The following is an 18,134-nucleotide window of genomic DNA, read 5'->3' as shown; positions in this document are numbered from 1 at the left end:
TCTCAACTAAAGCATCCATGACAGATGACCACCCAACCTCTGCTTAAAAACCTCCAAGGAAGAGAGTCCACCACCTTCCAAAGGAGTCCATTCCACTGTCAAACAGCTCTTACTGTCAGAAAGTTTTCCTGATGCTTTGTTGGAATTACTGTATTGGCCCGAATATAAGCCGCACTCCCCCCCCCCAATTCCAACCGTGAAAAGTGTGGCTTAAATTCGTGACCTTACAAAAATTGGCTTACTCCCCCCCCCACCGATGGTTTGCCTGGAGGCTGTTGACCAGCATTGGTGGGATGCTGAGCACCAGCAATGGCCGCCCCCGTTCATTGTGGTAGCTTCAGGGAGGCTGGGGGTCCAGCACCAGTGCTTGCTTGGGAAGCGGGGTGCCAAACGCTGGTGCCAGCCACTCCCTGCCCCCCATTCAGGGTGGTAGGGCTGGGAGGTGGGTGTGCAGTGTGCTCTGAACCGAGTGCTGGCGCCGGTTTGGGGAGCGGGTCGCCGTGCACCGGTGCCACCCCCCAACCCACTGGTTGTTTGAGCGTCAGAGCGATTAAGGTGCCAAAAAAGCGTCAGCGCTGGCTAATCACCATGACTTTTTTCTTTTTCTCTCCAATTTTAAGGGAGTGGCTAGTATTCGGGTATTGTCTTTTTTTCTCTCCCCCCCCCAAATTTTAAAGGTGTGGCTTATTTGTGGGTGTGTCTTATATTCGGGCCAATATGGTACAGATGAACACTCTTTGAGTACACATTTCCAACCATCTGCGAATCCATCTGACAGTAGCACACATCAAACCCAGTCGGTAACCAAAATATTGCTTAGCTGAAATCAAGATAAATGAAGGTAAGCAAATCAAAAAGAGAGAGATTAAGATTGACAGTGTCATCTGCTGTAAAGAAGGTGGATCTCCCCACTCTACCCCTGCCTCACAGAATTTCATTACAATCTCCTGTGGTTCTTATAAGAAAAGAGAAGTATATTTGTTGTCATATCAACTGAAGGCGAGAACATTTAAAATGTAAGGGGTTTATTCTCCGTTATCAAGCATTTTCTACATACAGAACATCCACATGGTGTAAGATAGAGAAGAAAATAATGTAGAAGAAACGGATGACTGTAAATCATTGAATAACAAACAGTTTACATGGCAGTGGTGGGGATTTTTTTTTTTTTTTTTGCTCACAATGGGAAAAAATTGTTAAAAGGATTCAGTAGGTATAAATGTAAGTCAATTCTTTTATTCAATTAAATCTGCCAGTTTTCTTAAGCTAAAGAGAATTCTACTGTATCACAGCGCAGAATGCTAATTACACACAAGAAAATACAATGCTAGAAAATTTCAAATTTTTAAGCAGCTTTACACATTAGGGTAGAATTAGAATAAAACTTCTGACTGCATTGAATAAACAGATGTCAGTTGAAAAGCCTGCTTTATTTAAAGAAACACATTCTTTTAAAAAAATCAAAACCACCTATTGTTACTGAAAATCTGAAGAATTTTTTTACTGCTAACTTTGAGTGCAGATCTCATTTTTTCCTCATTCTAGTGGCTACAATGATTCTAAATTTTAGAACCTTTATTATCCTTATATAGATGTAGAAGCAATGTTCGAAACTAGAGCAGTAATTCGTTAAACAAAAAGAAATAATAAAGACAACACCTTGCAATAGTGATCTAATGGGAGGCGCAGGATAGAAAATTTACTGAGCTTTATTAAAAGTGTTGAGGAAAATCAGGTATTTGACAAACAATGTACATGTAGAGGCTCTAGCATCTAGCAAAGTGATCTTAAACATATTTACTTATAGGTTTGTCCCATTGATTTCAATAGACCTTTTACTTCCATTAAGAAGCTTAGAAACATCGTCTGACGCTGCAACCCTACACACATCTGGGAGTATGGACTACTGAACTCAATAGGGCTTAGACATGTACAGGATTGTGCTGTTAATCTCCACCTTTTTCGTTCCACTGATATACAGATTCCTTAAAAATGCACCTCTAGTAACAAATTAGTTTTTTAAAAAATAACAGTTTTTTTTGCCAGTGTAAGTGAATTTTCTTGGTATTGGTAGTTAGACAAAACATGTCTTTCTAAGAAGATACGCATGACATTTTTTCTTTCATAGAACCAAAACTCTCTGTTGATGCAAGTCTTTTAGAGGTGAGGAGATAATTGCCTAACTCTGCTACAAAAAAAGAGGGGTCAAAGTTCTATGAGCAGTTAACAGAATTTCAACTGAAACTTGAAATAAAAATCATATCCTCAAACTGCAGTAATAAAAAATGACAACACAAGAGATGTTGCAAATATACTTTTCCTTTGTCTTAAAAAACCATGCTTTACAACCTGATGGAGATGAAAAACTTGAGATATCAAAAGCTTCTTTTCAGGGAAAAAGAAAGCCTGCAGCCACAATGGGAATACAATTACATGTTTCCCAGGCTTCTCTTTCCTTGTGAGACATTTCCCTTCAAGGCACAAAAAGATTAAATAGTGGACAGGGCAGGACAAAATGCTTCAGTTAAAAAAAATAAATCTAAAGTTGTACGTAGAGTGTACCCTAACATTTCAATGAATAGGATTAAGTCGACATGACCCCCCCCCTTTAAAAAAAGAAAAGCCTTCATTTTAAAATGTGGCATCATTTTGTCAACACATGGCTCATGTGTAGAGGGTCCCTTAAACATTTAATATTTTCACCAATTGGCCAAATCACCCTAAGGAGGTCATCAAAAGTACACAAAATGTTTGCTCACAATTCCAGCATTTTTTATATCACCAAAATTGCATTTTAGTCAGCCACACAACATGTACAGAAGGGTCTAACTTTTTTTAAAAAAAGAAAAAAACACAATCAAAACAAAACAGTGACAATTTAGAGGATGAAGTTAAGTGCAATGTACTGTAAAACTATTCACTCGGCTGTTATCTAACATGGTTCCTTATGCTTCTCCAACCCAAATCACTGTGTTTCCTCTCTCAACTTCAGTGATTTCGCAATTCAGCTTGTTCAGCCGTCCATCCAGAATAAACAAGGATTCCTTAGAAGGCGTCATCAGGTACTGACCAAAGAGCCCGCTGCCTTCAATTAAGCGGTTCTTCCTGTTCCACGGCCATTCGTCCGGCTTGAGAGGCTCCTTAAGACTCTTCACCATCTTCACCTTGCCAGAGGACAATTCTACAAAAAGCACATCAGTTTGTGTGCTGGAGCTACCAAATACATTATATTGATGGGCTTCAGTAAATGATGCTTGAAAAGCTACATCAGATATGTGCAAGTTGGTGTGGATGTCAAAGGCATCCTGTATCTCTCCTCTAACTGTGATGGTCTGGACCCTCATGAGACCTTTCACATCATCAATGCTGACTAGATAGTGACCATCTGGAGAGATATATGGAGTTCCTGTTACATCACCATTGTATCCAATGACAGAGTCAGTAACACCGTCCACTATAAGCTGCGGTGGGACAGCTCCTGTGGTGTCAGGCTTACAGCTGATAAAATAATATCCTCCAAGGTGTGTGTAAGCCAGAGACTTTGGAACACAATTGTAATCCTTTAAACTAATTGTCTTGATGTACGACATAGTTTCAAGATCTATTTTCTGGAGCACAGGCTCATCTTTGTGAAGAATAAATCCAAACCTAAAAGTAATGAGACAAAAAACAAAATCAAAGGGGGGGAAATCCACAGTATAGTATATACAATCAAATGCAAGCAGTGCTTAAAGATCTCCACAAAGAGCTACATGTAAACCTTGCTTATATCTGAGATCTGGTTATCATATGCCTCTTTAAAAATACAGTGGAACCCCGGTTGTTGAATGTAATCCATTCCGGAAGACTGTTCGACTTCTGAACCGAGGTACAATGCTGGTCAGCAAATTCCATTGAAAAAATGGAGAAACGCACCTCGGAAGCCGTTCAACTTTCAAGGCGTGTTCGAAAACGGAAGCATTCCATTCCGGGTTGTCGGCATTTAAAAGCCGAAATGTTCGACAACTGAGGTTCCACTGTACTTGTTGTTTTTAAAATAATTTTTATTGAATTTTACATTTTTATTATATTAACATCGTATCAAATAACAAAAATAAATACAATTCCCAAATTTTCCCCTCCCCCCTATGACTTCCCTCAACTTCGTCTTCTGGTTTTCAAACATATTAACTTCTGTTTGCATTATTGTATGTTAATTTTAAACTCCTTAAATTAAATGTTATTACGCTCTTATCATTTTTACATCATCTTTCTAATTTCTATATTTCATTTTGTTAATTGTAAGTTTTTACTCAAATCCTGCTAATGATACTGTACTTGTTAGTCACCTCATATGTAGGTTTCTCATACAACACAACAGCACATTTAAAAGTCCACAGTGAATCTTACAAAAACCAACCAAATTATTTATTTTATGTACTTATATGGCATCCCCACAAAGTTCTCTCAACAGCTTACAATAAAAAAGTAAATAGAAAATAAAATATTAAATAAAACTAAATGAATACAGCATAAACAGAACACACAACACTTCTATATATTAAAAAGGGGAAAGATTTAAAACTTGAGATGCCCTGACTATATAAGCTGCTTACCTGGGGATGTCTTCACCGGGTGCCACAAAGAATCATAAAGATGGCACCCTGTGAGCCTCCCTAGGAGTCTGTTCCATAATTGGGTGCCACTACTGAAAAACTTTCTTTCCCTGGTGGCTACCTGCAGCAGGGCCTCTGAAGAGAGTCTTAAGGTTCAAAGAGGTAAAGGAGAAGCTGGCCTTTTAAATAACCTTGTCTACATCAGTTTAGGGTTTAAAATGGTAAAACCAACACTTGAAAGTAGAACTGGACACACTGGCGGAGGAACAGGCGTGTGCAGGGAGCAAACTGCCCCCGGCACCACTATTCCAGTAGGGTGCCATCGCGGCACCCCTCTGGACACGCGCGGCGCCACACCCCCCAGGATGCACATCACACACCCCAGGGGGCACCAGCCATGCCCCCACCTGCTCTCCGCCCCACCCTGACTGGACATTGATAAAATACAAAGAAAACCCCAACAACAAATTACAATACGGATCTCACAGTAGTTTAAAACACAAGCAGCAAAAATGGGAGCTTAGAACAATCAACTTTGCCAAAGGGATTAAATTAACATGATCTTAAAAGGCCAGGAAGGACAACACAAAGGCTTAGCCTAAAGCCAAAAGTACAACAGTGTGGGGCCTGTCAAGCTCCCTTGGGGACAACATACCATAGCTGAGTGAATTGAATTGAATTTTATTATTTTGGTCACAGACCAGTTCCAGCCCACATACAATATCAAGGAAGTCATAAAACACGATAGGGATACATTTGAAATAGCTGAGTGTGGTACTACCAAAAAGGTCCACCTGGATTGAGAGGGTGCTCAGGGAAGTGTATAACTTATATCAGATTAATGTATAGTTATACTTAATGAAGCTGAGCAGCTTAAAGTGTGAACCGATTCCAATGAAAAGCAATTTGTTTGAGGAGATGGAAGAGAAAATGTTGGTAGTGTTAACCGAGATAACCTATTTACAGATGCAAGTTACCACTGTGTACTGCAGTCATCAAGTGATGAAACACTCCCAAGTCACAAATTCTTCTTATCAAGTTGCTGGTGAAGGCTATAGCTTCTCTGCAATTATAATTCAGTTCCCAAGTAGAACAACATACATCAAAGCCACCTATGAAGTTTAATTGGAATATATTTTTTGCCATGTGATTAAGAGGAAATGGTACACTATTCTGGATGTGCATAACTCCAGCGAGATATCGTATATGCAGTTTTAAAATCAATTAACTGTTGCTTAAACCAGAATAGATACACAGCTTCAATGGGAGCATGCAGTACATCTCAGATATTTTAGTTCATTTCATTCTCTTTCTCCCCCTTGAACATGAATTCAATGCTCATTGCTATTATTCCAATCCTTCTCATCATAATGATTTAGGATTACACCTCCCAACTATTAAGGCCTAAATTGTTTCGTTTTCAAAGTACCTTTAGGCATAAGAACCAAGGAAATTGACTATGTGGAGGTTTTCAGAAAATATGAGACAAGCATGATAAAGCTGAGCAGAAATGGAGCAGGACTCCTGGATATTACTACACAGGCTTCCACCCCAGCTGCTGGTCAGACACACTGCAAAGTATTCAGCTCTGTGAGTGTGTAGTCAGAGGCTGATATTTGATGGCTGTTAAAGGACTACCTGAGATGCGGGTGGCGCTGTGGGTTAAACCACAGAGCCTAGGACTTGCCGATCAGAAGGTTGACGGTTCGAATCCCCGCAACGGGGTGAGCTCCCGTTGCTCGGTCCCTGCTCCTGCCAACCTAGCAGTTTGAAAGCACGCCAAAGTGCAAGTAGATAAATAGGTACTGCTCCGGTGGAAAGGTAAACGGCGTTTCCGTGCACTGCTCTGGTTCGCCTGAAGCAGCTTAGTCATGCTGGCCACATGCCCTGGAAGCTGTACACCGGCTCCCTTGGCCAATAAAGCGAGATGAGCGCTGCAACCCCAGAGTTGGCCACGACTGGACCTCATGGTCAGGGTCCCTTTACCTTTAAAGGACTACCTTGGCTCTCATAAGGAACTGTTCTAGTGTATAGCTGGAGAGACTGTGCTCCGAGATTTTAAATGATACAACTTGTTTACTAATTTCAACTCAACAGTATTCAAATTCTTAAACACACACTCACACAATAGCTCTGGTTATCATTAAATACTGTATTGTACACACGACACCTTCAATATTTTATACCCTTGCAGAAAAACAATATTACAGTATTCTTAACTACGACACAAGTGGAGCTTTCAGGCTTTTTCTTAGCAGCATGCTTTGGCACATCTCTAAATGTCACCCCCCTCTCCAACCCTTTGATCCTCAATGCCAAGTTTTCTTGATGTAACTTGCTAATACAGTATATCTGGAAAGCCTGACAAATAGCACCAGCAGGTTAATAGGATTAACAACCAATAAGGCTGATAGTGAGGCAGGGATGAGAAGGTGGAATAGACTGACTGAGTACATACTGATTTTTAATATCTGCTTATGATTCCGACTGAAGGAACTCTTCTTTGCTCCATCTCAAAAAGAATGTGGTTTGCTGCAATGCAGAAAAATTAAAGCATGCTAGAAATGTGAAGGGTGATTTAACAAATAAAGGAAAGGATGGCTAATGAAACATACATCATGGTGCTATGCCTTATATAATGGAGTCCTATCTAATTTCACTTTCTCCAGATAAAGAATGCATAGTTGCTGCATAACCTAAGAACGTTTGACAGTACTAACACAATGAGGAAGAAAATGGGTGACCTTTTCCTGAATGATTTATTACAAGATTGTGTATGGCCAAACACCAAAGAAATTCAAACTAATGGATCATCAGAGCTCATTATCTCTTCTGAGTAAGGACTACCAGATCCAAATGTCTTCTTTAAGCCATATAAATGTTTTAAAATATTGCCACGGGGCCAAAGTTCAATGGAAGAGGAGAATTTATCCTGCATCTGTTATGATTTTGCAGAAAGTTAATTCAATTGATCAAACTGAACATAAAATGTTGAACTTCCAGGTTTTTTTACATGTATGTAACTGTGAGTATCATCACCCGCTCCCCTTAAAATTAAGCCTTTCTATAATATAAAGTAAGGCTATCTCTTCTTAGATAGCCTGTGTTCATGTATGTTGAGGGTTTATTTTTATAGTGAACTCTTTCCAACTAAACATCAAGAAAAACTTTCTGACAGTAAGAGCTGTTTGACAGTACAGTGGTACCTCGGGATGCAAACGGGATCCATTCCGGAGCCCCGTTCACATCCTGAATGGAGCGTAAGACGCGATGGCGCAGCTGCACGTGCGCGGGTTGCATTTTGTTGCTTCCGCACATGCGCATGAAATCATTTTGAGCGTCTGTGCATGTGCGAGCGGTGAAACCCGGAAGCAATGTGCTCCGTTACTTCCAGGTTTCCACGGAGCGCAACCCGAAAGCGCTCAACCTGAAGCACATTCAACCCGAGGTATGACTGTAGAACAGTTTCCCTTGGGAGGTTGTGGACTCTCCTTCCTTGGAGGTTTTTAAGCAGAGGCTGGATGGCCATCTGTCATGGATGCTTTAGCTGAGATTCCTGCATTGCAGACGGTTGGACTAGATGACCCTTGGGGTCCCTTGGAACACTACAATTCTATAATTCCACACAAACGGCAAATGAGGTATCAGCAAAGTGTCAGTAAAAAGCCCTGCCAGCCACTCAGACTCACATTTTAGTCCAGCAATTAAACAGGGAAATGCCTGCACTTTGTTGATAGATCAGAAGCTGGCAACAAGTCCTATAATTTCCCTCAGAAAAGTGGCCTTTAGCATTTGCGCTCGGTCATTAGTGAGCAAACATTCTTGCCAAGGGCTGACATCTGAGCAACCTGTAAGATATGTATTGATTCTTATTTCCTCAGAGAAAAATATCCCCTGCACAAAGGTGAATCTAAATTGTCCCCTTCATGGACACAATCTTAAAACAGAACAGTCAGTGATTAAAGTGGCAGAGACCTATCACAGTCAAAGGGAGTTAAGCCAGATTCTTTAGGAAAGTATCTCCAAGGCTGTCTAATCTTCAGGCTGTAGTTTGAATAGAAGGCTTCAGGTTTTCAGAGCCGTTAATCTAGTACCTTTCATAAGCATTTAATTTTTAAAGATTAGGGGCAAAAACCTGCAGTCACTCATAATTGTGCCATAAAATTATGCTTGCGGCTTATGTACTATAAACCTGTTTTATGAGTAGGTCTCTAGTAGAACAACAAGTGATACATCAGAGTGCCTTTAGTTTCCCCCAGTGATTTATATGTAAAAAGTGTCATGTTTAATGCAAACTTCCCTTTCATGCAGATTGATATACGGAGGCCTCCCACTGTTCATTAATCCCTGATTAATATTTATGAGACGTCTAACCCTCATGTCTCCCCTGTGCAATAATATCACGCATAGTGCCTGGCTTAGAATCACCAACACGATTTTGTCCAAGTGCATACGGATCCTTCTTTCATCCATCCAAAACAGTGAAAAGTGGGAATTAGTTGTTCTACAGAACAACAGTAATGACATTTTTTTAAAAAAGAAAAGAGCTAGAGCAGGTGAAACATGACAGGCTGCGGGCAGTTACTTGGTCCAGTCTCCATTTTGCCTGCTAAATGTCTTAACTAAATTCTTATCAAAATGCTAATCTGAGTGCAGAGTCTGAGTAAAGGACAATCAAATGAGGCTCCTGTATTGAATGATATATAAAAGTTGTAAGTCTCAGGTCCAGAAGCCAAACATGGCCCTAAAAGCCTCTCTAACTGGCTCTTGGGACACATCCGTGGTTACACCTCTCGAGTCCTGTTCTGCACCCTTCTTGAGAGCTTTTGACTGGCTGAAAAGTATCCTTGAATTATGATAATGCCTGCTTCCTGCACGGATGCAGGACAGAGATGTGAGTGAGTGTGCAGAAAAAAATCACACCCATTGCTATTCCATGTCCCATGTTGCTTATCGTAGAATGTGGCTCTAGGGCTGAAAACCATTCCTCACCCCTCATAAATAACATGGGGTGTCCAATAGCCACCTGATGTTGGCCAGTGAGGCTGTCAGAACTTGAGCACAGCATTGCTTTCAAATCTGTAAACAGGGAATAGACAATTTGGTGCCAGCAGTTTAAATGGAAGTCTAATGGTGACTCAGAAATGCAACAGGACTGCTAGGCTAAGTCAAGTCTAGAACTGATTTTGTGAGTATATTAGTGACAAACAAGATGAAGCACCAAGTAATATCTCCTAAAGGCTTTTTATTTTTGTTTTACTGAAATGTATCTGGGTAGGGGAATGGGATACCTGTTTGGGAAGACAAAGTGCTGTCAGACATTTGTTCTACTCAAAATTGCCCCACAAGCTATTTTCCCACCTGTATGGGGTAAATGGTAGTATCTTTTCATCTGTGAATGTGAAAGCAGTGGGGGGGGGAGGCATTTTGTCAGAAAAAGCTGTCTGATTGGAAAGGGTTAAGCATCCCCTTTCCAATATCCTACAATTGCTAACAGATTTTCAACTTCCGATGTCTGCATTTCAGTCAAGCTGTCATAGGAACAACATCTCATCTAGTTTGTCTCTTAGTCTGCTGGGCAAAGATTCAAATGAATAGCAATAATGTAGTTTTGATTTTGATTTCTAAAATGCCTAATATACTGGAAGAAATCTAGAATTGGTTTCATTTGGACCAAATTGCTAAACATGTGCCCTTTATTGCAAGGATGCTCTCCCTCCCTCCCTCCCTCCCTCTCTCTCTCTCTCTCTCTCTCTCTCTCTCTCTCTCTCTCTCTCACACACACACACACACACACACACACACACTTCACCATTTGGTGTATCTTCAAAACACTGTTTTGGTACATTGTGTATCCACCTTGACTTTCTCTCGGTAATTTCGTTGAAATGTTACTTTCAGGAATAGTCATCAAAGTTACTTATGGAATATTCATGAATAAAGCTTTGGAATGTCATGGTGAAATATTTGTATTTCTTATTGATATAGTGCTATAAATGTGCATGGTGCTTTGGCACCGTATGATAATGCCTACCAAAGACAGTTTATCAAAGAAGGCAGTCTGTGATCATTACAGCCTCTTAATAAGTTAACTGGCAGTGGAGATTACTTTAAGGTGCATACTTATCTAATTAAGTTAAGATCTCCACAAATATGACCTCTACATTGACAAAGACAATCACATGCAGAATTTGCATTTCAAACTTCAAGTAACTACTTATAATTACATATTAAATATGAAATCCACATTTTGCTCATGCCGCATCTTAGACTGCTCTTCTTTTCTCAAGACACGACCATCTTGATATCTGGCTAGTAATTTCAAAGCTTCCCTTCTGAGGTGTATCTGTTGTGAACGCTTTTCAACATTTCACTGGCTTTATTGTGATGAGTTTCCACTTCCTTGGTGGAATGTTATGAGTTTTGCCATCCCCTATCAGTTACTGTTGTCAACATGGGTCAGGGATGGGTAAATTCAAGCATCACGGAAACAAGTTATGTCACATACTTTGTTTGTATACAATAATGGCTGGGCGATGGAAAAGGTAATGTGCCAGGTTCTGTACACGGAGTTCTAACAAACCTGGATATTTAGTTGTAGCACAACTCTCTGGGGGAAAATCACTATTACTTGTTTAGTTTTACAATGCCAGTAGTCTAGAAGCTTAACACTATGAAGCAAATTGTGAGTCATGCCTCTTTGTCTAAACTATTTATCCATGCTTAGCCAAATATGTTGCAGAGCCATCCAGTAAACATTCCCCTAAAATGCAGAAGTTCTGGAATTATATTGCTCTGGGACCAATGTCCCACAGAGCAATGGACCAAACAAACAATGCTCTGTGTAGTAGACTTCAAACACTTGTTTTTTAATAGAATGCTTTCCAATAAAACTATCCTTCGAAAGAAAGCAAACCTGGTATAACTGTGTCCTATCCACCCAATGTGTGACAAAAGCATTTTTCTCTTCATCAGGCTCATTGTTTCTGAATATTTAAGCTGTGCTTCACTTATTGCTAGTTGCCTTCCATGAAGAAAAGAGTGAGTGATATTTACACATAATGTACTAAAGAAATAGTTTTCAATCTGAATATAATGTGGAAGCAGAAGTGAAATACATCTGTGTTTAAACAGTAGGCACATTCAGAGTTAGAAGAAAGAATGTAGGTAAAGGTAGAGGGAAGCTCAAATGGGGATGTTGGTCATAGCACTATAGATTAAACTAGAGTAGATTCAGAGCAGGTGAAATTATTGGACTCCTCTTGAAAAACTGATGAACCCTTTTGGACAACAAATTGCAGTGGACTAGACTGGGGTAGCTAACTCCAGTCAAGCTTAGTCAGCAAGGGCAATGGCCAAGGATGATGAGAGATGTAGTCCAACAACATCTGAATAGCACTGTATTGACTTCTCCTGGACTACACTGTGTCAAACATGAAAAGGAGACATTGAAAACCAGTAGTAGAATATACTGTGCTGAAGATTAGAAAGGGTTTGGGAAGTCTAGCTCCTGTGGGCGAGCTAGAACTGGGAATTTTGGTCAAACACATGCAAAATATAAGTGGATATTTCTTTTAGTTGAGAGAACTAATTTAAAACAACATATAGTTTTGCTTTTGACAATTTGTTGAAGACACAGAGAGGTGAGACACTGTGAAAACTAAGAAATCAAGAGAGACAATTCATATCTCTCTTCTCAGTGTGAATTCAGCAAGACAGCAGAGATCTGCTCAAAACTCAAAGAGCTGAGAAATTTCTCATCATTTCTTATATATATATAAAAGAAAAGATCTGCAGGAACTGAATATGTAGACATCAGTCAACACATCCTATCCCATGTTTTCCTTGCAGCAGCAGGGAACTGCTTGCACAGGTGGGGTTAAAGTAACATCTTCCACTGAGCACAAGGGACAGGAATATGCAAAAGCTGGAAGTTTCTAGCTTCCTGACATATATTTTCCCCACCCAATCACATTCTGAAAAAGCTAAATTGGTTGCAAGTGCAGCCTGTTGGTGACTTCAAATAAATTCATAAAACCTTCTGCACCTAATAAGAAATTGTTCTGTTAGTGTGGCAGCGCATATGCTTCAGAGCTCCCTGTCTATTGACATCAGACAGAAACCTTCACTGTATTCTTTGACACCTGCTCAAAACATTTTTATTTTTTTTAGTTTACTGCTGATTTTAATTGATTTAAAAATGCTTTTAATTACTTGTTTTTATGGGTACTTCTAATATTTATGGCAAACTGCTTGGAGGTTTTGTTACAATCAAGCGGTTTCTAAATTTTGTCAAATAAATAAAATCAATTTTGATAAAACTTCTTAAAGCTGTAATTATTGGTTTTCAGAAAGGCAAACAACAACCTTCTGAGCTTTAATTGTCTTTGCTTTCTTTGTATCCCACCACATTCAGACACTCTTCAATTTACATTGGCTTAGCTAAACCCAATGTTAATTCTACAGTGGCTCATACTTCCATTTAACATTTTTTAATGCCCCAGGGAAGTTGGTGTAAAGCCATTTCCTATTTCTCTGGGTTGATTCCTTTTTTATATCAGTCTTGACCCACTAATTATAACCTTCTCTTAGCAACTCTTACAAACTAGTGTTTCTTCAATGTCTAGCCTACCAGAGCCATTTACATGAGTGAGTAACAACAATGGCATTTGGTTTTAAGAACAACTGTGGTCATTATTGCAGAGGTATCAGGAACACAATGATGTCTATAAAAGTTGTTGGTATGAACATACTTCAAGGAGAGTACAAATAATTCCATTTCTGTTACAGACATACAGACAACTATATGGGAGGGTTTTATATCAGACACAAGGCTGAACAGAGTACGAAAGTTATGGGAGGCTTTCCCAACCTACAACAGTAGGTGACCAAGGCTTTTTCACAAACTATAAATGACCATCTAGTGAAGCTTTGACAAGAGACCATCAGTAACTTGTGTTTTTACGAAAAATCAATTGTCAGAACCTGGTACGGGGATTATATTGACATTTTAAAGGCATGTACTTAGCACTAGGCATTCAATTTAAAAAATAGATAAGACCTCTGTTTCTTGCTCACATTTCTAGTGCTCATGATAAAAGAAGGCCCATGGCCATAGTACCAAGGCTCAAATTGCTAGCATCTTTCTCTTTCCAAGGGTAGAAGTAAGTCTCACATGATCACATACATGAGTAGATCCTAACCTGTGCTTCCAGTGATGTGGATGAAACCAATCAAACTAAGTCAAGTTAAATTTTGCACAGCAGTTTTAGCTTAAAATGGTTTTAAGATTAAGAAGATTAAAATTCCCATTTGGTCACATGCATTTTTTCCCCTTGTTTGATAAAGATTATGAACAGCTTTGGGTCTGATTACTTTTCAGCTAATGTATATGCAAATGAGCGGTGGTTCTATCAGTTAAAACCAAAATGTGGAGAGAGCATGTTTCTTGTAGAAGCTGAAAATAGATTTGCTTAACAAAAATCCAGCAAATAATACAAGTATTGTATTGCTCTTGGTTTTTAAGGAAATAATTTTGTTATGGATAGCACTATGATTATTATAAATCTTGTTTAAAATCCATGTTAAGTAATATAATTGTAACTAGGGCTTCCAGCAGCATATATATTGATGGTATGATTATGAACTATATTAAATTTCAGCTTCGCTACTGGAGTTTCATTTTGTGATGTATCTGACATATCTATGATTAATTAGAAGAGTTTTAAATGCAAGATGCCTGCTGATTTCTGGATGGCATGGGTAATGTGTTGCCTAGTGGGTATTATATGCTATAGTTGAATGCATTTTGAATCTTAGCATGCTGTATGGTTATTCAGACATAAAGCTGCATGCAACTTTCTCAGACACAGAGAACTGAGTCAGGTGATGAATTCATTGATTTGGAATAATGGGATATAGTTCACTGGTAGTGCATAAAAATTCCCATTACAGTATAAGCTAATTGCTTCACTGAGATATTTTCAGAGAGAAGGAGGATAGCATCTCAGCTAAGTTACTGCTATCATGGAGACTCAGCCACCACTTGTACTCGCAACTTTGGGAATTGCCAGTCTGTTCTGTTTCTGCTTGACCAAAGAATGATCAATGAACCTTTTAAAGCACAAGTAATGACACCAACCACGAATTAGACTGGCCATGTTCTGGACATATCGAAGAACAGACTTGGCCTAAATCTCCAAAGCCTTACCCCATCAATTACGATTAGAACTGGGACTTTGAAGGACATAGCTAAGGTATTGTAAGGCGGTGATCATCACTAGTTGAAAAGCAAACCTTTCTACCAAATGCTGGATACCCTTCCCTGGTTTGCCTCCATTGCCATTGAAAAGATGTTGTAAGAGTTGCAGGACTGCTACTGTTCTGTGTAGCTTTGTTTCTTCTACCTCTAGACATTGACTGCAATGTAACACATGAGGTGATGTTCTTTTGTCATGCATTTGCCTGCCCTCACCAGTCAATGAGGCAAAGCAAGAATGGTAGACGCATAGTATTATCATTTGATACATATGTTGCATTGCCATAAATGTCACGACGAAGGAATAACAAAGAAAAGTGGGACAGTGGCAATTTTGTGTTTCTTTTTCGTTTTAAAGTGAACTACTGCAGCTGTCCCTTAAATGTTTTTGCAGTCTAACCCATGGGAAGAAGTATCTCCTGAGAGTACTAGGCTGTCTCTCTGCATCAGCAAATACCCCACCAGCTTCCGGAGTGTGATAAATATAGAAGATAGTGTAAAATTTAAAGTATGGCTTCTGATTCGCTTTTGCATGCTGAGAAAATTGTTAGCCTGATGTTACCGTATATACTCAAGTATAAGCCGACCCTAATATAAGCCGAGGCACCTAATTTTAGCACAAAAAACTGGGAAAACTTATTGACTCGAGTATAAGCCGGTTCACCACACCACAAACCTGGTGCTGGCGGTAGCAGTGGAGGAAGAACAAGCAGCCCAAAAGGGCTGCTTTCAGGCTGCTCCTTCCTCCTCCTCCACCACTGACAGTGGCAAAGGCTGAGGAAGAGGAAGGAGCAGTCCTTTCGGGCTGCTCGTCCCTCTGCCACCCGCCTCACTCGAGTATAAGCCATGGGGGGGGGCTTTTTCAGCATAAAAAATGTGCTGAAAAAGTCAGCTTATACTCGAGTATATACGGTATTTCTTTTCCTTCCTTGCTCAAGGGCGCACCACAAATGCCATGAGGCTTAACCGAATTGTGGCATATTTGTGGCTGGATTTTTGGGAACCATTTTCTGTGAATGCATTGATTTGCAAACATATAAAAACTGGGTTGAGACCAAACCAGCTACCTAGTCTAGCATTCTCTTTCCTACAGCAGCCAGCCAGAGGACATGGGAAGGGTACGGAGACAATGCTATTGTCAACTACCCAGCTTCTGAAATAATAATAAAAATGTGGAAAACACAGCTTTCCTGATATAAGCAATCTTAGTCATCCAAAGTATGACTCACTTGTGTCTGACATACAAGGATTTGGAATACGTATTGTGGCAACAGACTGCTGTCTAAGAAAACCATCTGCAGAAAATATTGTAATCTGGCAGCGATAGGATAGCTTCAAGAAAAACTATGGAAGAGGCAGCATATAATAGAGTTAGCAGCATCCTAATCATTCCATCTAACCTCATTAAGTTATATCTCTAGTATAACAGCCACAAAAGAAGAAGTGTAGGATTACTAAATGAGAACCAGAAACAACAAAATAGCCCAACCATTAATTTGTGTTTCTTGGTCATAGCTTCCAAGACTCTGGGTTACAGGAAACAGGGTGCACTATACCATCCCAAGAAGTCCATCCTGTTTCTTCTGGGCCTTTCTGTTCATCCTCTGAAGTTCAGAACTCAGGAACAAAGAAAGTCGAGTGGTGCAGGAACACAAAGGCCTACCCTGTATCAGTGGAAGCATATTTGGTCTATAGGTAGAAAGCCTCTGGCTCAATCTCCAGCATCTCTGTGCAGGGCTGGGAAGGCCCCCTTGTCTGGAACCCTGAAGAAGCACTGCCCATCAGTGAGGAACATACTGAGGGAGATGGGCCAATGATCCAATTCAATATATTGCACCTGTCTATATTTTCCAGCGCTCCTTTATTTGTCACATTTAAAGACTTCAAAAATGTTTGAAGGAATTAAAATCAGAATAGCTTCTGATTGAATATTGCTCCTATGTCTATTAGCACTTCAGACAAAGAGAGCTATTTCAAAGACAGAATAATTAATTCTATTTAAATTTTGGGCTAACACACCAGTAGGCTGATTGTTCATTCTTGCACATGTGAAGGCAGGTACCGTGTGATGTTCATAACACCTGCTAGAAAGATTAAAGCAGCCAAAGACTGGGAATGAATATTTTACAATTATTTCATTTAACATTGCTTTGAAACATTGTATAATATTATAATTAGAGCCTTTAATTTATTCCAATTATCTTACTTTTCTTAATTTTATGAACTGTGGAGCTAAAATAATCAGCCCTTCTGCTCCACAGACTTCTAAATATCTCTCTTTTGATATTCTCTCTCTCATTCCTCACAGAAATTTAATGCCCGTCTAGAGACACCTGTGGGGACAATTAAGGGCCCTATTGTTGCTACTTTTGACAAAGCTTTGCCGAATTAAATGTATTATTGTCACCAAGATAAAAAAGCAGGTTGAAGTTAAGCGATGCTTCAATATTGAGAGAAAGTTTGGGAAACTTTATGCCGATTTTTCATTTTATTTGTTGTCTACTACCTCACTCACTAGTGTTGGATTCTGTGCACCAGCAGAAGACTGATTGCTGTATCTGTCACTTCAGGGAGCAGCCCAATCTGTCCGGAGTCAGTCACTCTGTGGTCTGGTCAACTCAATATGTATTTGCATGAGTGGCTTGGATGGAAGCAAGTACTCAATTCAAGAGGCAGTCTGATATGGGGAAAACTTGACCAGGTCACAAACTCTAAATTCCATTACTACTATTACTACTACTACTACTCAGACTTCACCAATGCATCCCAGGGCAGGCTATAATAATTTTAAATTAGAAATGGTTAAAATAGATTACCACCGTCACAGGAGTAAGATGGGCCCTGAAAACACATGTCTGAGTTGTCAAGGTCAGGCTAAGGAGCAAAAATCCTGTTAAAACAGATTCCTTCTCCAACTCTAGGTTGCAATCTCATGTTTGCTTCCTAATGTCCCTTCTGTGCTGGCACTGCTGTTGAGCATTTTCACCAAAGACAGCTAACTTTAAATTCTATGTGTCTACTCAGAAGTAGGTCCCATCAAGTTCAATGAGATTACAGCTTTTAAACCCTTTTCTGACACAATACTTAGATTTTTTTCAATTTTTATTTAAACCAGCCCTCCAGGTTCTTAAACCAAGGCACAATTAATTAGTGAACATTGAACTCCTTAGTGGACAAATTAAAATATATTTCTCTAGAGGTGGAGGGGGAAGGGAGAAACAGGTCTGTACAGGCTTATAATTTAATTTCTGGTTTATTTTAATATGCTGTCAAAGGCTAGT

At 39.6% G+C, this 18,134-nt stretch overlaps 1 protein-coding gene across 4 annotated transcripts in view; it reads right to left on the bottom strand.

Moving 5' to 3' along the window:
• Window positions 1–1,008: 1,008 nt before the first annotated feature.
• Window positions 1,009–18,134, bottom strand: part of FSTL5 (follistatin like 5) — a 362,814-nt gene continuing 345,688 nt past the window's right edge. For all 4 annotated transcript variants that reach the window (XM_053402951.1, XM_053402953.1, XM_053402952.1 and 1 more), the window contains one exon: window positions 1,009–3,648. In XM_053402951.1, coding sequence (XP_053258926.1) covers window positions 2,946–3,648 — 703 coding nt within the window. In that variant the 3' untranslated portion in view covers window positions 1,009–2,945. The remainder of the gene's footprint in view (window positions 3,649–18,134) is intronic.

The sequence above is a fragment of the Podarcis raffonei genome, chromosome 9, assembly GCF_027172205.1.
Source record: "Podarcis raffonei isolate rPodRaf1 chromosome 9, rPodRaf1.pri, whole genome shotgun sequence".
Lineage (NCBI taxonomy): Eukaryota > Metazoa > Chordata > Lepidosauria > Squamata > Lacertidae > Podarcis > Podarcis raffonei.
This window is presented reverse-complemented; position numbering and strand designations above follow the sequence as displayed.